We start from the raw sequence: 22460 nt of genomic DNA, 5'->3' as shown, positions 1-22460 counted from the left end.
TGTTATGACTTATTCACCATCTTAACAAAGTTCTTAGCCAACTGGTAATGCAAAATAAAATTTATTCATTTAAATCATCCCAGCATAATTACTAAGTCATAGTAAATGAATTACACGTGACAATTGTTCATACTCAAATTCTGATTTCACTCTTGCAACAGCTCCAGCACTCAAGTCAGTTTGTTGTCCTTTCCTTCATTACTAATACAGAACAAATCTTTTGATCACAGACCTAAACAGCAATTAAACTGCAATGCCAAATTCTAAGATCGATTTCTTCAAAACAAATTAGAAGTGTGCATTTTAGAATTAAATGTTTTTCAAAAATTAAGATATTTGAAAAAAAATTTGTGAAGGCAAAAAGACAAAATATTCAAATTCTAATATGATGGTAGGTATAAAAAGAATCAAACTATCACAGTTATTATAACATTCTATTCTCATATCCCAGCCCTCAAGTTGTGCACAAGCCAGATAACGTGTTACCATAACACCACTAAGAAGCAAAGCATCAAAAATATTTTAGAAGTATGATGAGTTTGCTCGGTTTTACAAATGGTATGTTTTACCCTACCATCAAGGAGACAGTCAAAGTGAAGGCACTGGAGGTATTCTCTCTCTCTCATAAAGCCATTCAGGGGTGTTGCCCAACCTTCTGCTAGCACTTGTACCCACTGCATATCCACCTTGTAAAGACATGAAGAAATAGACTTAGAGCAGGTAAAAGTTGCTGCTTAATTACTGGCATCAGGTATTAATCATAACGGATCATGATTTAATTCTGAAACGTAGGACAGTACAAATGGAAGATTTCTCAGTATTACAGTTTTTAATCACAAATAATTCAAAGTTTCTACAAATAAGGAAAACAGGAAAACTTGCTCCTCATTGTTCATATTTTTGGCTATTTTCCAGTCCCTACACTGGATCAAATTTCCATATATTAAAAAAACCAAACCAAAAAACACACAACAACAAATTTTATTTGTAAATCTTGATAAAGTTCATCTTAACAAAATTAGAGAATCCCACTTGCCTTTATCTAACAAAACAAGATAACAAAGATGTTAAAGAGAAAAAAAAAAAAAAACCAAACACATACAATTACCACAAAAAATATCAAAATTATGGGTGTAAATATTAAGAGGTCTAATTTTTAAACAAATGAGAAAATTTTTTTTTTCATAAACTAGTGAGACAATCCAGAAGTAAAATTCTCTCTGGACTAGTACTTATTTTAGTATGAGATATCAGTTTACACAGAATTTCCTTCCTTAGCACTCAGTCACACTATGACTTAGTGTGTGGTCTCCATTATTTCTGCATGTGCATTACTAAGACTTGGTCAAGTTTTTGACAAGGACAGGCTTTGCTTGTGCAAGACTCTTTTGCAAAGGACATGACTAATTTTATTACATTGTTTAATTTATATTGAGGCAAGTACAAAACACAGTTTCTTCCTAAGCTTACATTAGATACTTGTTTGATATTTAACAAGCCAGTGGCTGGGGGTGGAGGGAGAAATGATTTGTTTTTCTACGTAGGGAGAAATTTAGAATGGGACACTGCTATCAATAATGGTGACCTTTAGTATTTATTCCTCAACAAAGCAATTAATAGTTTTACACAGGTACATGTGAAAAGAAATTAGTAAAATGTGGTGAAAGGAAGTAACAATATTCATTACTAGTAGAAGACCAGGTGAATTTTAAAATTACTTAGTTCAGTGCTTAGTATGTCACCCCAATCCTTCCAAGTCTACTCACAACAGATGCTGAATGCTGAGCTTAGTCAGCTCCTGGACCAAATGCTTAGCTTTAAGTTCTAGTAATACCAACAAAAATGCAGTGAAAAAACTCATGTATTGTATCTGTATTTAGGCTTAGTTCTTCAGAAAAATGAATGAAGTAGAACAGAAACACAGCCAGAAGTAGCTTCATCTAATTGATCTGAGTTGGAAAATAATGCATTTAACCAAAATAAGAACAGGGTTGATCAAGTTGATCCATGCTTTCCCATATTCTCTCTGCTGGAAACTAGAAACATAGCACAAGTATGTTCTAATCAGAAAAGAAAGCAATAGAGTAGATCTGATCATCTCCTTGCAACTGTTTGAGTTTGGTGTATATATATTGAAAGTTACTGCTGTTCAGCTGAAGACTCCCAACAGAAAAAAAATCAATATTTCCCCTATATTTCTAGGCAATTACAATTCACAATAAAATTATTTCTGTAAGTAAACTAAAAATAAAAGTAAGCAATCCTTCTAGAAGCAATTTCTCATACAAGATATTCCAGGCATCGTTTCTTCCACGGATCTGGGGGAAGCACAGGAGGAAATCACTGTAAATTTTTTTCTGCAGGGTAGGGATAAACTAAATAACATGATACCAGACATTATTCATGAAAGTATGAAGATCTGGTAAGTAAACAAAGAAACACAGATGCTGCGCTTTCGCTCAAGGAAAGAGGGAAAAAGTTTATCAAGGTGTATCCTGTAACCAGTATGAGTATTTCAACTACATCTACTTACACTAAGAACAGATCAGACCGTCCTTGAACTACAGCAATGAGAAACCTGAACACACAATACCTTATTTATTTCCAGGGTTAACAGAGACTCAGCATCAGTTTTGGCCAACTGTAGCTTGTTTTCTGGCACATAAAGCTCTTTCACCTCGTAAGAGGCATCCACTGGTACAATGTCCTGTATAAAAGGAATAAAGAGAACTTAGTATTTGCTCAGAATGACTCTAGGGCACTGAACACACATCAAGAAGTAAAATTCCAATGTTGCACTACACAGAAACAAGAATTTATTATTATGCAATTTTTACTCATCTAAAAGCCAGCACTGTTCCAAGATTATGATATATTGCTAGTTACTCAAGCCAGCAGATTGGTAAACATTCTGACAAGAGACGAAATATTCTGACAAGAGATTTTTTCTAAACCTTAAGTAACCCATATAACATTTACCTAGTAAATATTTAACTATTAGATTAAGTGAAGTTTTTATGATTTATTAATACCTACATTATGTAGAGTAGAAAGGCAGACTATGCTTTTACACATGCTGAAGAAGTAAAAAAAGATTCAGAGACTCAGAAATTACGAATTTAAGTCATTCACTATACAAGATACATTAGAAATGGTAACATAAAGGTAAAACAAATAAAGCTCCTTCTCTACTGAAAATTGACACAGAAGTACAAATTAAATGTATTTTCTACAGCTAATAACATACCAGTATTTTCATCTATATACTAACTCTAAGACTATTTAAATGTTATGTCATCTGTGTATATATATGCGATGAACCAAAATCTAGCTCTATAACCAACATATCATTTTTTTTTTGAAAAAAGTGTTATTCCATGTATATTAAACAAGATATTCTCACTCCCCAATGCTCAAGACTCAAGACCTTAAACTTGTTAGAAGAGATCTTTACAAAGATAAAATCACAATTAAAAGAAGAAAGAAGGTCACCGTGATAAAACTGTAAAGAGTATCCTCCAACAAATGATGGTGTTATATGTCAAAACTCCATTAAATGCTTCAGTGATGTTCAGTAGCAAAAAATCAGTGAAAAGAGACTGACTGTTCTTTTTAAAACACATTTTTCACTTTTTGAGAAACCTATGAAAGTAATGCTTTACTTCTGGAGAAAAAAGCTCACCCTTGGAGCAGAGTATATACACACCCATAACAACAATAATCAAATTATCTTTACTTTTCCAGTATATGCAGGCCAGAGTAAATAGGTATGCTTGTAGAAAACACAAAGTTAGCTCAGGAATTTTAATGCATTTATCAGACTTCAGGCACTACCTCCATGGAAAATAAAACAAAGGCAGTAGAATGTTGAAAAATGAGAGACAAAATGACTACAGGAGTAACAAGATGTGATGATTCTCACTGGCTGTTGCATAATTCATATCCTCAAAGACACATCAAAAGAACACAAATTAAACTAGCACTTAGAAATGGATTGTTATAAGAAAAAGCTTGGTCCGTTACATATCAGACATCATACCAGATTTATTACATTGCAAGTTAGGCAAAATCAGCTTTTTGTTTTCTGTGCCTAAGCAGCACCATTACAGCCCAGGAGAGCTGCAGCAGACTCCTGTCATAACAACAAGCCCAGAATCTAATGAAAGTATTGCCTCCTGTAAGCAATACTATAATGATGGAGTGAGTGCACATTATGCTCCTTCATAGATTTCCCTCTGGACCCTGGCTCATTACCAGGCTAGGATGTCCTAATTTTACAAACCATCAACAGCTTAAAATAAACGTGCCTATTAAAAAGATCTCTTCAAGTATTATCCTGGTTTTAGTGTCCCACTAATGGGCAAAACAAAGGTTTCACAAAGCAGTTTCTGTCAACAACCTACTTCATTATACAAATGTAAACATCTTGAAGACAGTTCTAGCAACTGAGTGTGATATTTAGAGAACTTGTAGGATTAGCAAACCTAGACTCCTTTGCACACATGAAAGTGGTACTTAAAACATCAACTTAGATTAAAAAAAAAAAAAAAAAAAAAAAAACAACCCAAAACAAAACAAGAAAACCAGCAGCAAAAGGAATCCATGCATCTTTAAACTGCATGAATTTTAGGAATTAGGAAAATGCTAGGCTAGCAAGCCATCTAGTGACCATTGTAAGGCACTAGTTTTACTGAAAGCTTAATTCTACCAAAGGACAAGTTACACAATATTCCTCAATATTTATTATTGCTCAATGTATTTTTATAAAGAAATGGCAAAATAATAAAAAAATAAACTAGATGTGTTATGGAAACGTGCCTCTTCACACTGGGTTGGTGGGTTCTTTGCTGATCCTGATTGCCTCTAGAGATCGCCTAGTCCAAAACTTGTCCCACTATAGCAGGCTGCTCAGGACCTTGGCCAATCAAGCATTTAATGTCTCTAAGGACAGAGCATCCACAAACACTCAAAGCAACTTGTTCTACTAATTGACCATGTTGATAGCAAAATGTTCCCTATGTCTAATTTTAATCTCCCAGATTTCATGTCATATGTGCTGCCCCTCACCCTACCCTTGTACACCTCTAAGACAAACCTTCATCAGTCTTCCCTATACTCTCCCACTTGGATGATAGAAACTGCAACAAGAATTCCTTTAGTCTTCTCTACTCCAGGCTGAACAAATCCACTGCCCCATAGCCTCTCCTTGTGCAGCAACATACTCCAGCCTCTGACCATTTTGGTGACATTCTGCTCAGCCCACAGAGGCACTGTTTCCTTCTGGGTGAAGAGAAGGGCACAAACCTGGACGAGGTATCCAGACAAGGTCTTACAAGTGCCGTATAAAATTGCAAAATTGCTTCTCTCAAGCTCCTGGCTAGGCTCTTGTTGTTTACAGTAGAGCATGCAGGTAGTCTTCTCTGCAGCACAGGCACATCTTATAATGCTGATAAATGTTTTTATAATGCTGAACAATTTATTTCATAGAATTATAGAAGCACAGAATGGTTGGAGTTGGTAGGGACCTTAAGGGTCATCTAGTTCCAACCCACCCTGCCCCTGTCCCCTGCAGGGACACCTTCCACTAAAACAGGTTGCTCAAATCCCATCCAACCTGGCCTTCAACACCTCCAGGGATGAGACATCCACAGCTTTTCTGGGCAACCTGTTCCAGTATCTCACCAGACTCACAGTAGTGAATTTCTTCCTGGTATCTAATCTAAACTACCTTCTATCAGTTTGAAGCCTTGTTCTCTCCCAAAATACCCTTATAAAAAATCTTCCTTCAGCCTTCTTACAAGCTCTCTTGTTCAAACTACAGGAAATCTACAGAAATTAAATTCTCAAGATAGCACTGTATTAATACGATCTAAAAACAAGACATGCCTGTTTAGCCTTGCCTTGATTTCATTGTCTCTCACTGAACTAAGCAACCACTAAGATATCTTGCCATTCATTATACTGTTATCTTCAAAGAAACAGAAAAAAAAGTGCTAGATGTGCCTTGAACAAAGCTGACTGGGCTAGGAGCCAGCAGTCAGCACTGGGTACCGATGCAAGCCTTCAGGGATCATTATCTTGGCACATGCGACATAGGTTTCTACAACTATGAATTGTTCTGGGCAGGAGGCACAGGGCCCCACAGTCAGGAACTGTGACCTCTCATAGGTAGGACTCCTACACAGCTCTCCTATTTTCTTCTAAAAAAATACTCAGACAGGGTTTTGGGCAAAAATCTAGAATTCTCTTACAGTGTTTTGCCCTGCCTTGTCTCCTGAGCAACACTGAGGAAGCAGTAATCCATGAGGAGTTTTCTTGAAAATTTCAGTACAAGAGACTAAATCTCTCCAGAGCTGTACTTACATAGAGGGTTAAAATCAACTCGTGCTGGCTACATGATGAGGTCTTTTGCTTGAATCAACTTCAACACTTGATGGAGCTTTACTCAAACTACTGTCTATACCCTAAATTTCCAGAACATCCATCTCACATAAAAAAACATGAGTTATTGTTTGCAAGAGTATCTCAGTTAAAAAAAAAAAATAGTTGTCTGGAATGTCATTCACTACCCACTGACTACAGATAAGAATGTAAGGAAACACATTTCTTCTACATGAGGATTAGCAAATTCTGGGGGGTATGGTTTCAAAGGGATAAAGCCATCTTTTTGCTGCCTTCACTTTTAGTGTTACGTTTGGGGTTTTTTTTGTCTTGTTTTGTTTTTCATGTGGGGTTTGTTGGAGGTGAGGTTTTTTAGGTTGGGTAATGAGCCAAATCCACTTACCAGGCAACAGGAGAAGGCACAGAGACTTCAAAAGGGATAGTGTAGATTGCAAGCATGAACAAGGAAAGAGACCTATCTTTTCAGAAGCTATGAACCATAAACTCAACTCAGTCATGTCAAGAAGATCAGCATTCTGAGCTGGTTATTACACAGAAGGATCACTTTTACTAGTACAAGAAAAACAGTGGAAACAAGGGAAAGCAGACACAAGCACAGAAGCCCCTTCTTAAGTGAGATCAAACCACTGTGTAAGTGCACCCCTATCTCTTCACATTTGCAGTAAATATTGATTTGTACACTATAGAGACAATGTAAAAATCAGACTCTAAAGTTGGTTGCTAGCATTTTAAAGTCAGCATTCACTGTTCGTTCTGTAACAACTGAGACAGCCTCCTCTGGCTTCCAGTGATTGATATAAATTAATTTTCCACTTGTCCAAATCTTATTTCACTTGGAGATCAATGCTGTGCAATGTCTAGGTTTAAAAAGGAAATATACAATAGGACAAGTTTAAAAGTTTGAATTGAAACATGCATAAGCCTTTATGTCTCAAAAACTGTCTTTGTTTTTCCCAGCACTTACATTCAGATTGCAAGTACAAATACTTGGGACAAAAGTGTCTATCTAAGATATGTCTCCATTTCTGCTCACCCTTTCTTGAAGAAGTTCCACAACTTGTTGTATGCAATCATTCACATCACAGGAATCAGTTTTCAGCACAAGCTCTGGGGCTTCTGGTTTTTCATACTCAGAATCAATCCCAGTAAAACCTACAGAACATAAAACAAAAATATTCGGTGACTTCTTCCAAAAGATGACTTCTTCCAAAAGATGACTTCATTTTAATGCTGTTCACAGACAGTTTTCATATATAAATGAACACAAAAGGCAAGAACATGGAGTTTTAGCTTCCTTAATACAGGAACTCTTATGGAAATCAGCAGATTTTTTCTTTATCAGATTCTTTCCTAATCATAGTATCTGACAGCATCAAACTTCAGCATTCTGCAGTACATACATGGCACTTTTTTGTTGGTGAAGCTATTTGATTTTTACTGTGAATAAAGAAAAGAGCACTGGCAGAAGAAGTGTGCACATCAACCCAGAGTTAGTCATGCATCCACTATCTTTTATTATCAGCTGATTGTTGCTTTAAAAAAAAATAAATAAAAGATTAAAAAATATTAGAAACACCCAGTATATATGTAAATTTACCACCAAGCAGTACTCTGAAGTAAGGAATTTCAACACCTTTTATATTAGTTTAGCTAATATACTCATCTTAAGATAGCTGCTAATGTGAGATTGATGACTGTGTTGATTATTATAGCTGTCATAGAGTGTACAAGCTACCAGTGAGTTGTTCTGGCCTACTTAGCTTGCAATCTGCTTTGAAATTGTGGAGATTCTAAACACCCATGCATAAACAAGGAGGAAAAATCAAGCCCAAGGGCAAAGAGTATACGCATTACAAGTCAGATCTGCGTCAGGAATGTCAGCTGGGCTTTAGCAACTCTACATCTGCATCCTCCAGAAGTGCAAATGCAAATATTAGAATTCCAAGTTTTCACTTGGGATTTAAATACCCTCAAAATTAGTAGTTTAGTTCCTCATCTAAGAAAAATATCAGTTACTGTAGTACCCCATGTGATAAAGAAAGGCTGGTACCTTTTCCAAAATCCTTTAGAAGGATCTGATTACTGGAGGAGTAGGAACAGGAGGCAAAATAAGTGTCTCATTACCATTTCCAAAGAAAAAGAAGATTAACAGTTGCCAACACTCCTTGTAACTGGCAAGTTTATTTAATCTTCATCCTTCATACATGAGATAGTTCATAAGATCTGGCCACTGCTACACCCACTTGTCTCTTGCTCAGGCACCATTTACTTCACTACCACTTCTTCAGTAACACAATTCCATTATGGGGCTTGCAAAATTAGCAAAATATTAGGGCTGTTCACAAAATAAGCACAAATAAAGATTCTGTACAGAACTGTATCTTTGTGTCATGTCAGCTCAAGCTGTCTTGCTTTGATTTTGAACAAATCTTAGTTCAGTTTTATTTATTCCTATTGTTTGCACAAAATATTCTCTAGTACTAGAAGCATCAAGCAACCACTCATACAGAATGTCTTAGACTTCTTGAATTTTATATCACTTCTAATTAAAGTGAATTCATACAGCATCTGCAAACTCCACCCCCAAAAGTGATTACTCAAAAAAAAGGCTTTGCTTCTTAAATACAGAACTATCTATCATTAGCCTTTGCAAACTCTAATGTAACACAGAGCAAAGCAGCACCTGAAACAATACTTGCAATGAATGATTGCATAGCTAAGCTTTTTTTATTGCAGGTTATACTTAAATCGTGACCTGAGGCTGGGAATAGGAAAAAATATTCATGGGCACTAGAATAGAATACAGATTTAAAAGTTAGTATCTTCAGAAGTGTTCTTAATGATCTTTAGAGGTAGACAGTGGCCATGTTTTACTTTTTGGAAGAAACTAGCAAGTTTTATTAATGCAGTTTTTAAAGGATTTCAGAAAGAATCAGGCTCTTTTTAACTGGTCAATGGACACGCAAAGGAGACAGATAAATCCTCAATCTTTACGTAGTTTCTACTGCAACCTTTAAGGTGCTAAAGGCTTTTTCTGTGGGTGGCTAGCTGCTTTTACCCTTTTACTGTCCTACACACTTAACTAGTCAGTTCCATGAGTTACAAGTCAATTTCCATTTTCTTCTCAGTCCTGTTCTGAATCCATGCTCTTTTTAGGATGATACACTCAGACTTGAGCATATCCACTTACGTAGAGTCAATTACACCCATGTTTCACTTATGCAGAAAGGACATAATTACATCTAGGTTCACCTTTAATTTCTCCAGCTCTGGCTTTCTTATAGAGTCCCTTAACATCTCTCTGCTCACAGACATGCAATGGAGCATCCACAAATACTTCAAAAAAAGGCAAACTTGCCCCTTCATGAATTTGTCTGGCGTTATTACGATCCTGAAAGAAAACAAAAGAAAAATCCTAAAAGGTTGCCCCCACATATTTTTACTGGGTTTTGCCTTTGAAGTTCATTTTAAAGAAGTTGACAGCACAATGTAAACAAGCTTTCAAAGTTTGAAAAAAGAAATGTGATTTGATAAACTGATGCCCTGCACGCTATATCACTTTGGCTACAGTACATCACATGGTAAAAGCTGAAGGGAGGATGTGAGATATTTTACATGAAACTTGATTTGTAAGAAAAATCCACAACCAAACCCAGCCAACAGAATCCAGGACTTTCTATACCTATACATATACGTCTGAGGAATTACACCTGCCTAGCTGAGTACAGCCGGGAGGAGGCATTACCTGCTGCTCTTGATACACCCATCCTTCTCTCCCAAGTGCCAGTTTTCCCTACATTCCTTAATCTGACAAGAGTTGAGTAGTCAAAATATTGTATTATTTGCATTGTTTTATTTTATCATATTATTTTTATGGCTTGCCAAACATTGGAACAGCATTGGTGACTTTCACTGAGAGAACAAAAAAAGCCTTCCAATGTCCACTAAAATCTTCTCTTACTAAGTATTGTTTCTTTTATTAGTTATTGTTCTCATATCTAGAGACTTCTGTTATGCACGGATGAAAACAAGCTTCACACAACAATGTGAACATAGATTTACATTAATTTTCAGTATTATAAAATGTCATGTTGTATACACAACATGAAATAAAGTAAAAATAACCTACAATGAAAACACTTTTCCCATAAGTCACTTGGTAAAAATAAAGCTCTCATCATTCATTCACTAAAGGAAAAATTGCTTTTAAAAGCAATTTACCTGAGTCTTCAGGTTAAGTGTACACCTAGTCATCATAGTTATAAAATACTGGAATCTACATGGATCAAACAAGATACTGCAATTTTACGAGTCTTTCTTGGATCATCATTTGAGCTTGTTTGTAATATTAGAGTAATAATTCTGTCTAATGGACTTAAGGATAGTTCCAGTTACAGAACTAAACATTTAATATTTAAAATTAATATTTCTGTTTTAAGTAATCACCACCATAAAGCACAGACGTCACCAAAAAACCCCAAGTATTTGATTTTGGCTAAGTACAGAAATGGATTTCTGTAACTAGGACTCTGAATGATATTTTGCAATTTGCATTTTCCCTACATTTCAGCTAGATGTTTTTCACACTTACCTGAGCATAAGGAGAGATGAAACTAGTAATGCACACCAAACCAGCATCTGCAAACAATTTAGCAACTTCAGCAATACGACGCACGTTTTCCTCTCTATCTTCTGGCGTGAAACCCAGATTCTTATTAAGGCCTTGGCGAATATTGTCACCATCCAATGTGTAGCATGGAATACCATGGCAAACTAAATACTCCTCCAGTGCCATGCTCACTGTAGTCTTCCCAGCACCAGACAGACCTAAAATATTCAATAATAATAATATAAATATATAAGCACAGGAACAAGTTAAGGCAAGTTGTAGTACATGTGTACTATGACAATCCCAAAATGACAGGCAGCAGCAGCAATGACTTCTGGATAAGCTTACCTGGAATATAAGCCAAGTGGCTTTTACACAGACAATAGACAGAGAGAGTAAGGTAAAAGCTAAGTGTGCAGTTTGAAGCAGGTAAGAGTTTAGCCTTGAGCTCTGCTGCTGCTGCTTATAGAGATGATGCACTTTCTCCAGTGTGGCTAGCAATTATTACTAGCTGAGCAAACCTAATTCAGAAAACAAGCACAGTTAAGAAGTTATACTTATATGAGAAGAGGAAGATCTCATATTGAAGTGAATTTCAGTCAACAAAAGAAATGGGATCAGGCCAAAGTTGTGCACTGCTCTTACTCCTTGCAGAACAACAGCACTGAATTAGACACCACTGATTCACTCAAGACTCACACACAGCAGTGATGCTCCACTAACTGGCATGCGTGAGCAACAAGAAAAGAAAACCATATTATCAAACTCTGGCCTAATTTAGAATCTTTGGCAACAAAACTATGCTGGCTCTAAAAAGCCCACTGATCACTTTCATTTAGAAATCTATTTAAATAATTTTTCCAGACTAGGTTTCAATTTATCTGGAGCACATGCTTCTGTTTCTACCAAGAAGTCAATTTGTAAATGGAACACAAACTCATATTTTCGTAAGATGATATTTACCCTTTGAGTGAGGGGAAAATAAAAGGTAATGGTAGTATTAAAAAGTAGCACTACTGGGTGGAGAAAAATGTTTTTATTCGTGGTGATTAAGATTTATTCTAACTTTCAGAGAATGGAGGAAAACAAAAAAATCACACAAAATAGCAGCTTGGTGTTATTTCCAAGACATCTATGGCAAAGGATAAGCAACCATGCTATGAAGTGTGTCCTAGGAAAACATGAAGTGCAAAGAAAACCTTGAGAGCTTGGGGTGTAATTTAAAGAAAAGGAGTCACTGCATGCTTCCTCTGGTGCCCATTAACCAACTCAGCCTGGTAATCCCAACCCCCCCACACACTCATGGGGTTTTTCCCCTTTTTCTCCCTTTTGTGTGTGTGGGGGGAGACTGTGGTAAGTTCACTGATGATTTCCCAAGTTGAACCAGCTCAGTGTTGAGTTGGGCTAGGGGTACAGTGTGTGCAAGGCAAGAGAAGGACTGCAAGGCAGAAAACAGAACAGTTTTCTTTTGGCAGCAATTAAGTACACCCCCCATTCACAGAAAACAGGCACGACAGTCCAAAAGAAGATTTCAGCAAATTCATCATTTACTTCTCACTGATGCAGTCTTTGACTTGCCAATTTGTCCCCACATCTAGCCTGCTATTCAATTAAATGCTCTACCTTTTCACACATCATTTGGTCTCTAACATGTAATGAATTGCGAAAGTTAAGGTTATACATTAACGAATTTAAAAACAAAAGCCGACAAGCCTTTGAAATGACTTACACTCTAAAAATTGCATATTATTTTACACATGAAAACAATGTTTTTACATATTTTCACTAAATTCCTCAGTTTTCTTTACTAGGACCCTCTGACTCAACATTGATTAAAACAGAGCTCTCAAATAAAGGTTACCTTGAAAAATGAAAAGTGAGCCCTGAAAGATCTTTCCGTACACTCTCACTCCATGAGTGCTGACAAAGTGAGATAATCTTGGAGTGTATCAGTATTCCAGCTTTTATTCTAGTACCTATCAGAATTTGAAATTCATGTTTGCATAGTTCTAGAATGGTTAACATTGCTTACTTCAATGCCTACAGTCCTTTTCACCCTTTCACATTACTGCTCAAACATCTTCAATAACCTAGCTTCCCACACACATTCTTGCTATCTTGCTACCACCCTCCTTCCTGAAAAAAAAAAAAAAAGGAAATTGGGCATTAAGATTACATTTGTCTAAAAAGAACATTGACTGGAAATGTTGCTATGTAGATAACTAAGAAAACATTTTTATCATGACCTTTTTCAGAATTAGATTAATGAACTACCAGAAGAAACAGAAAGGCAACCCACCAGATCATTTGAGCACTGATAGAGAGGCTGGAGCTGTGTGATGGTAACAGGGAGAGAAAGAGCTCCATTCTTTTCCCAACAAAATACATGACAGCAAGCCACTGTATCAAATCTGCTTGGAATGGCTCTCAGCAGTTTGCTATCAACAACTGCTCTACATTTCACACATGTTTACTAACACTAGTGGAAATCAGTTTTACTTAATGTAAATATAGTAAGTTTCTCTAACGCTCTGTGAGGATCTTTTATGTTGCAATACAACAGTGTTCTAAATGGTTTACAGGCCAATTAAATGATGTATTTTGCTTTTTTAATTACCAGTTTTAACTAAAAAAAAAAAAACCACCCAAATTTACAGGAAATATTTTAAAGCTTCCAAACACTTTGAAGACAGAACAAAAAAATTCCCTCACTGCTAAGAAACAAAAAATGTCTTCCAGAATGTATTTACCCCTTCTATTTACAAAAAAAACCCCACAGAGCTGACTTCAAAAATAACTGCCAGTATGCATTGCCTAAACATGCAATTGCTGTCCAATGGTACAGGTTTATGTTGAAATGTTATTTCAAACCAAGGAGACAAGAACAATCCAGAGAGAAGAGACTTTTACAAAAAAGATCCAAAAGTACAGACTGTTACAAAAAAAAAATTGTATTTCATTTCTAAATTGATAAAATGCACAATGCAAATAGATAGAATTGGTTAAAACAAAAAGGAAATAAAAAAAGCAACACACGCAAAGAAAACCAGAATTAAGTAGCAGACAGTACCAAAAAACAACCCTGCCAGAGCACTGAAGAAAATACATTCTCAAGTTACTATTTGTCCAAAAGCAATTTCCTGCTAGTCTATCTAAAAATAGCAATAAAATTGCACCACGGTCTTAGATTTCACAAACATTCAACTTTGCATGCAAGAAAGAGCTAAAGCTAAGTAGCTTTTCAAAGGAGTAACTAAAACAAAAAGGATCCTCAGAAATCCATGGCTGTACCTGTTAACCAGACTGTGCACCCACGAAAACCACTTCTTGTTCCTACCACTTGGCCTCTCTTATTCCTGCTGACATGATGAGCTTGGTAGGTAACATTGGTTGCCCTTTGCATTCCCTGTAAAAGAAGAAGTCGATTAAGTCTTTGATAAAGGGTGAGTTGGCAAAGCAAACAAATTCATCCACAGGCACAAAGAAAGACTTGGAGACAGAAAGATGGAAGTAAAACCAACACCCATTCCATCAGCTCCAGCATGGATCAAAGGCAGCACAGAAAATTAGAATAGTCAGCCATAGACAACCACACCCTTCGTGCTACTTCAACGAAGCTTGGGACTGACAGGTTAATCAGCTATTGCTTTCAAATAAAACTTGCTTAAGAAAAATTAACTATAAAAAAGACAGATGAACTGCTAGAGCTGCTTGACTTGACTTCTATTCAAGTAACTTTAGGGATCTGCTCAGTAGAGTACCATGGGATAAAGACCTGAATGGAACAGGGGCCCAGGAAAACTGGTTAATATTCAAGGACCACCTCCTCCAAGCCCAGGAGTAATCCATTTCAACAAAGAGGAAGTCAGGTGAAAACAGCCAGGAAACCTGCATGGATGAACAAGGAACTCCCAGACAAACTCAAATGCAAAAAGGAATCCTACAGAGGGTGGAAGACTTAGGAAAATGTGGGCTCTCTCTGGATGGAAAAGGGAGATGTGGTTACCCAAGACATGAAGAAGGCTGAGGCAGTCAATGACTTCTTTTGCCTCAATCTTCACTAACAAGTGCTCCAGTCACACCACTCAAGTCATGAAAGGCAAATGGAGGGACTGGGAGGATGAAGAACCATTGCCCAAGGTAGGAGAAGACCAGGTTTGAGGCCACCTATGGAGCCTGAATGTGCACAGGTCCATGGGACCTGATGAGATGCATCTGTGGCTCCTGAGCGAAATGGCAGAGGGTGTGGCTAACCCACGATCCATCGTATTTGAGAAGTCACAGCAGTCTGGTAAGATGGGAAAAGGAGGAACATAAGCCTGTTTTTAAAAAGGAAAGTAAGGAAGATCTGGGCAACTACAAACCCACCAGATTCACTTCTCTGCCCACCAAGATCATGGAGCAGAAGCTCCTGGAAACTATGCTAAGACACACAGAAAATAAGGAGGTGATTTGTGACAGCCAACTTGGCTTCACTAAGGGCAAATCATGCCAGTCAAATTTGGTGGCACTGGCTCTTTGGCTCATTTTTAACTCCTAAGAGGCCTTTCCATTGCAAACTATGCATGTTCTCTTCCTCATTTCAGTTAAGCAAGTGCCTTTATGTATGGTATCGTCAGTCTCTAGACAAGAGATAGTTATCATAGATTCTAAATGTTTAAAGAAAGCATTATTTCAAGGAACATTCTAAAGAATTTATTTTAAAAGATGGGTTTTTTTCATATGATTTTAATTAAAATAAAGCTGGTTACCAAGTTGCTTAAAACTATTAATCATAATAACCTGCTCTACAAATATATTGAGTAAGATGACCCTGCTGTCAAACACATTTCACAATCCAAAGTGAGAGAGCCTGCAGGAAGATCAGGCTTGGCGTCATCTCAAACTTTAACGGTATCTGGCCATATAAACTTTGTTTGTGAAGGATCAAGACCTTAAATTGTTAGAACAGGCATGAACAATTAAACAAAAAGGAAGACTTTAAAAAAAGAGGGGAGGAGGGTAGGGGATGAGAGGGATTAGTGGTATCTCTAACGCTGCTTTGGCTTCTCTTGCTTGCAAACATATTGCACTATCTTCTCTTTCATCATTGTATCAGTGCCAGGAGAAAAAGAAAACATATTTAATATATTTAGTATATTTAATATAAAAGAAAGTAGGGATTATATTCCTCTACAGAGTACTAGCAGAGACCTGTTCATAGTTTCTGAGAGAGACACCACAAAGCAGAATTAACAAAAATATGGTATCTAGTCGTGGCTTCAAGGACTGTTGCTACATCATTTTTCTATTCAGAGGTTTATCTACAACTTATTTGAAAGTCATGAAGTTGTGTGATTGTATGTCCCCACCTCTATACATGGCTGAGCTCATAGTTAATACAAACAGAAGCTCAAGGTAAGAACCTATGTTCAGATTTTAAATACAATGACTCTGTAATTCAGTGGTGATAGTCCAGCAACTAAAATTAGACGAACACTGAATATCAACCCGGAAGAAACCATGACCTGCAAACAGGTCATAACTATACAAAATGAAGTTATCCTTGCTGATCACGTTACCTTTAAATAATTTATGTCCTAAAACAAAGCTGTTTTGTGCACAGAGCCATTGTGATACAGCTGACTAAAACCAAAAGTCAAAAAGTCAAAAAATCAAAATCAAATTCTTTTTATAGTAGGAACAATTACACACCACATAAAGATCTGAGTGAGCAAACACATAAATTGTGGAATTAAAACCTACAAAAATAATTGAAGCACTTCAATTAAAAGCTATATAGGGCATAATGAATGTACACAGCCATTCAAACTAACACAGTAATAGCTGCAGTCGCTCTCATTAATTGCAGTTGTACTGTATTGTACCAGGCACTGAATAAACAGCAGTCTCAAAGCACAAATCTCATGGCACTGTCTCAGTAAGCTCTCTTACATTAAGACCTGAACCCACACATGCTTTGCTTTTGATCCCTGGCAACGAGTCTATTATCAGATTCATACATTGGAAGTCAAATGTCTCATTCAAGGAGACCTCTTCCAGTCCATATTCCACAAGTTATACCAGTTTCCTCTTTTTTCCAGAACTAGGAAAGCAGCAATGAAATTAATCAGGGTTTACACTATGTGTACAATACACATGAAACCCTGAGGAAGCAGGCTGGAAGGATTCTTAAAATGATGAAAACAACACAACTTTTATGAAAAAAAGAAGTATTAATACCAAGTTAGCAGAGATGAGAAATCATAACAAGGAGAAGGCCTTGCTAGAGGACAAGGCACACGTGTGCAGTGGAGCAGCCAGCGAGCTGAGCAGAGGGACAATAATCCACCTGTACTTCAGAAGCAGGCACCTAGGACTAAAGGTTAAAGTGCCCAAAGAGTCTGCATGCACTCAAAAACACACCTGCTGGTCACCAGCTGCCCCACCTTTTGTGTCTGTGTACAGGCACACAAACAAGGCAGCTCAGTACTAATCCTGGGCAAAGCAGTACCCAAATTCCCCTTATCTTCTGATAGAAAACCAATCTTATAGAGGTGCTCTAAAATGTTAATAATTTAGCAAGTCATTCTCTGTTGCTGAGAAAAAAAAAAAAAAAAAAAAAAAAAAAAAAAAAAAAAAAAAAAAAAGTATTTCCTTAATTAGTCCACTTTCCTATTAAATAATTTGCTTCCATATGATTTGCCCACACCACTGAGCATAGTGAACAAGGAACAAGGTGAACAAGCTGAACACTGTATTTTCAACCACTCAGGTTTTAAATTACTATCCCTGACATACACACTTACTACAAATAGTGATGTGGCACAAAAATATACTCACTGGCATATATTGTTTGTGCTCTTAAATTATTTAGTCAGTCTTCAAATTCTTGTATTTAAAATTTGATAACCATCAACTGATGAAATTAAATGACCAACCAAAAGGATACCACACATAAAGAACAGTCATTTCCTTTTACACTGTACCAAAGCATAACTCACCTAGGAGATTTATATTAACAATGTTAAAAGAAATTAAACATAAGGAAACATGGAATAGAAGAACCCTATGTGATGAGCAAGTACTCTTTGTGAAAGCTATTTTAAAATTCTTAACCTAATTACACTGACTATAAGAGTCACTGGCAAAAGGACACTACGTTTTTGTAAAGGGGTTAATGAAGAAAAGGGCATAAAGGTTTATCTGCTTTTCTAACAGCAATTTGATATTTCCACTCCGACATCCCAACAAAAGTATGTCTTCCACCCTGCAACACACTGCTTCTGCATTATGTAAACAAACACTTCATCTTAATATTTTCCCTCCTACTTCACCACGTTAAACAGAAATAGTGCTTCAGTCCACTATTTTTCATTATAGCAGTAACTTCAGCTGAGAATGCTGACATATCCCTCTTTTCTTCTCCCCCACTACGCTGGTTAGTTTCTCACATGAAATCAAAATTGCTCCAACAGGCAAACATCTTGGTACTGAAGTAAAAAATAGGGTACTAAAGAAATCCTTTCATAGACTTGCACTGGAGAGCTGCGATGACAAAGAAGGAAGGATAACTCTGCTGTTTACTTTTTCTGGCATGAAGGTAAATTTTAGCTTTGCAGGTAGTTGACTAAAGAAATTAATGACTACAGACACCTTGGAACTACAGGAATAAAAGAAAGATTATAGGGGTCAAAGGGTAATATTAACTGTCAACTTTTCTATGTACAGACTTCCTGAGATGACAAATTCTTTTTTCTTATTTTTCTTGATGTTTTGCCCAGTTACATCTATAATTTTTTTTATTGCCAAAGCCAAATCAGACTATCAGTGCCAAACACCTATGAAAGAACACAGACAGGCATCCAAATGCTGAAAAGCAAACCCAAGTTACAATGTCAAGACCAAAACACAGCCAAAACAATAGATTATTGCTTAATTGTTTTATGGTTAGCAGACAGACAATATATACACTGGCATAATCTGACTTTATTCTTCATAACTCCCAAGCAACAATGAAATTTTGTACTTTTATGACCAGTATCAAATTTTAAGTTTTCACAAAGCAAGACCTCTGGGGAAGGAAGTAAATTTTTTCCATGGCAAGCTGAGACTCCCCAAGCTGCAGCACCAACTTGGGACAACTTGAAGCTGGAAGTATCAGAAAACAGACATAGTTTCCATATGAACTACATACACCAAAGAAACTGTGAGTAATTCCATATCCTTCTGCTCTAAGATGACAGTGTTGGTTCCCCAAGGAAAGAACTCCCATAAGCGAGAGAAAGTAACACAAGCAGCCCTCCCCTCTGAAGTGCAGTCTTACTTTCAATGCCGTTCTCATTTCCCAGTCATAACAGAAGTTCTTTAGGTCATTTGTTATTGTGCTCACCATGTGCCTCTTATAAACCAGGGATTCCCCGATAACAACACGTTTTTATGACATTTATTATTCAGCACTGATAAATGGTAGTTTTCTTTTTTTCCCTGCAAAGTGTTCTGCTCAATAGCCAAACAGCAGCTCAAGCACATGGAACAGTGCCCAATTTTTTTTTTTTTTTTTTTTTTTTTTTTTTTTTTTTTTTGTCTACGTACAAACACAAGCAAGGAAAACAGACATGGTTCCAACACAAAAATTCAGCTACCACAGAGCTTGTACCTACATATTTATATGAGATTTCAGGACTAAAAGATCTGTCAGGAACACCTTCCATTAGTTACTGTCTCAAATTCTGGTTTGAAAATCTGTGCTTTGATTCAGACAACTGTGCTTGGGAAGGAAGGGGAAACCCATAAATTCTATCTGAGCAATAATATCTTTTAGTCTTTTAAAAACAACAATTCCCCAATCTATATTCTGCCATAGCCTATAGCATTACATTTTCTCCTATCTCCAACAAGAATTCTTACTTGGAACCTTACAATAGCCCACCAGAAAGCAGTTTGCCACAGTTATACCAATACAGTAAGTCATTTAAACACCTCTACACTGGAGCTGCCAAATGCACGCTCTCCTGCCACTGACACAGACTATCTCCTGTTTGCCAGGTGCTCAAAAGTTGGGACAATTTGAAAGATCATAGCAGCAGAAATCACCCAGAGTCTTCTCCAGTGTTGTGGATAGAAGAAATTGAGTGCTAAAGATATTATTAAGGAGTGTGACTTTGCTTGCCACCTGCTGCAGTACCAGCACGACCAAACACAGAGAGAGCACATTGACCAGTGCTGGAGGGGATTCACTGGCTGGCATCAGAGGGGATGGATAAAAAATGAAGCCAGAATTATCCTACTGAATATGCTCTCAGAAACAAGAATTGGAGCAAGTTCTCATTCGGAGTCACCTGCAAAGTGACGGAACAGCTCAGTTGTGTTAGGAATCCAAGCCACTCTAAAGAAAGTGTTCAACACATCTCCCTATCAAGCCATGTTTTCCACACTTAATGGCAGTGTCTGTGGCTATGCAGTGCTCTGTAAATGGGGAGTAACTGTTCACTGTGCTCAGAGGTGGGCTTGGCAAGGGCATTTCCGCAGGCAGAAGTGTATTTTGAATAGCACTGGAAGCACAGAGAAATTCTGAAGGACAGGGCTCTGCCCACTCTCCTCGGGGCTGCCAATTCCACCAGGGGAAGTCGCTTTGACTTTGCTCTCAGCTGAACAGATGCAGAGCCAGAAGTGCCAGAACATTTGCCTGTGGAGCATGTGAATCAGCAGCATTTTTGTTCCTGGTGAAGCTTATTGGTTTACAAAGAGCATTTCAGTTGAGGTCTTCTGAAGAAAAAGGAAGAAGCGGGAGACTTCCTCTGCTTGCCACGTAGCACAGAGGGGGCTGCCAACCTCAGCTGAACTCAGCGACCACTTACTGTCTGTCGAGGAATTTCCCTCCTTCCCTCAAATCGATCTTGGAATGATACAAAGTAACTTTTGCATGCACTTTGTTAACCCCACACAGACATCGTCTATTTCACAATCTTCAAAACGTCTTAATTTGCTTTTTCCTAGTGGAAATTGAAAGAATGTAAATTGCCGGTTGCTCTCTTGTATAAACAAGTTTGAGCTTGTACATGGTGGAAGAGGCTTAGACAGGCACAACATTTACCAAACAGTAAGTTCCCAGTTTTTCCAGCACCAGTTGCTTTTATCAGGAAAGCTGTGGCCTGCACTGCTCACAGCAAGACTTCAGAGACTGATTTACACTCTCACATCCTTATCAAATGTTTGCTGGATTTTATGTCTTTCCTGTTTCAACTCAGCATTGATTGAAAGAAATAATACTTTCTTTTTCATTTCTTTTCGCTTGTCTTGCATCACCAAAGGTATCAAATGCTCTCAAAGGCCTGCAATGTCTCTCCTAAATAGCTGCATTTTGGTCTTTGCTGTAAACCGATCTCCCCCCATCTTCACGAACAAGAATGAAGGCTTTGGTTAGATTTTTTAAGCCCCGTCTCGACAGTTTTCCACATCACACTCGCCATACAAAGAACCCCAGTCTTTGGCCAACGCAGGTTTATGAATGGCCACATTGTACATCGCATTCTTAAGTCTTCCCAAGCGCTGGGAGCCGAGGGCTCGCTGCGGGAGAGGCAGGGATGAAACCCACAGACGGCGGGGGCTCTCCGGAGGGGCTCCTGCCCTTCCCCACAGCCCGGAGGGGCCCGGGGCTCGTCCCGCCACATCCCGCCCGCATCCCCCCGGCCCGGCCCGGCCCGGCTCCCGCTGCCACATCACCGCTCCTTCCTCTCCTCTCCCCTGCCCACCGCCCCCCTGCCCGCTCACCCAGCTCGGCACCCTGTTGCTCAGCTTGACTTTCTTGCACTGGCTCTCGGGCAGCTCCATGGCCGCGGGGGCAGCGAGAGGAGGAGGAGGAGGAGGAGGAGGCGGGGGAGGAGGACGCGCCTTTCCCGACTGATGCTCGGCGCGGATGGAGCCGCTGCCGCCGAGGAGCTGTGCCGTCTGCGCACTACCGCGGCTCGGCCAAAGGTGGTGCAGGGAGGAGCCGCGGCCCGGCGGCCGGAGGGAGGGAGGGAAGGAGGGAAGGAGGGACGTAGGGAGGGAGGGAGGAAGGGAAGGAGGGCGGCGGCTGAGGAGAGAGGGAGCCACGGCAGCCCCGCCAGGCGCATGCGCCGCGCCGTGACGTGACAGGGAGCGGCGGCCACTTCCGCCGCCGCCCGTGCTCCTGCCCCGTCTGTGTCCCTGTCCCTGCCCGCTCCCTGTCCCTGCCCCTGTCCCTGCCCCGTCCCTGTCCCTGCCCGCTCCCTGTCCCTGCTCCTGTCCCTGCCCCGTCCCTGTCCCTGCCCGCTCCCTGTCCCTGCTCCTGTCCCTGCCCCGTCCCTGTCCCTGCCCGCTCCCTGCTCCTGTCCCTGCCCGCTCCCTGTCCCTGCTCCTGTCCCTGCCCCGTCCCTGCCCGCTCCCTGCTCCTGTCCCTGCCCGGCTCCGTGTCCCTGCCGCCCCCCCGGCCCTGCGCCCACCAACG

At 38.8% G+C, this 22460-nt stretch overlaps 1 protein-coding gene across 1 annotated transcript in view; it reads right to left on the bottom strand.

Annotated features, from left to right (window-relative positions):
• Nucleotides 1–21956, bottom strand: part of PAPSS1 (3'-phosphoadenosine 5'-phosphosulfate synthase 1) — a 39590-nt gene extending 17634 nt beyond the window's left edge. The window contains exons 1-7 of the mRNA XM_083862299.1: nucleotides 21764–21956; nucleotides 14303–14417; nucleotides 10994–11229; nucleotides 9655–9793; nucleotides 7436–7554; nucleotides 2594–2707; nucleotides 575–686 (exon numbers count right to left, since the gene is read on the bottom strand). Coding sequence (XP_083718425.1) covers nucleotides 575–686; nucleotides 2594–2707; nucleotides 7436–7554; nucleotides 9655–9793; nucleotides 10994–11229; nucleotides 14303–14417; nucleotides 21764–21823 — 895 coding nt within the window. The 5' untranslated portion in view covers nucleotides 21824–21956. The remainder of the gene's footprint in view (nucleotides 1–574; nucleotides 687–2593; nucleotides 2708–7435; nucleotides 7555–9654; nucleotides 9794–10993; nucleotides 11230–14302; nucleotides 14418–21763) is intronic.
• Between the last annotated feature and the right edge of the window lie 504 nt (nucleotides 21957–22460).

Source organism: Zosterops lateralis (assembly GCF_965231275.1).
Source record: "Zosterops lateralis genome assembly, chromosome: 5".
In the NCBI taxonomy this organism is placed as follows: domain Eukaryota; kingdom Metazoa; phylum Chordata; class Aves; order Passeriformes; family Zosteropidae; genus Zosterops; species Zosterops lateralis.
The sequence above is the reverse complement of the archived record's forward strand: the minus strand, read 5'-3'. Positions and strand labels throughout refer to the sequence as shown.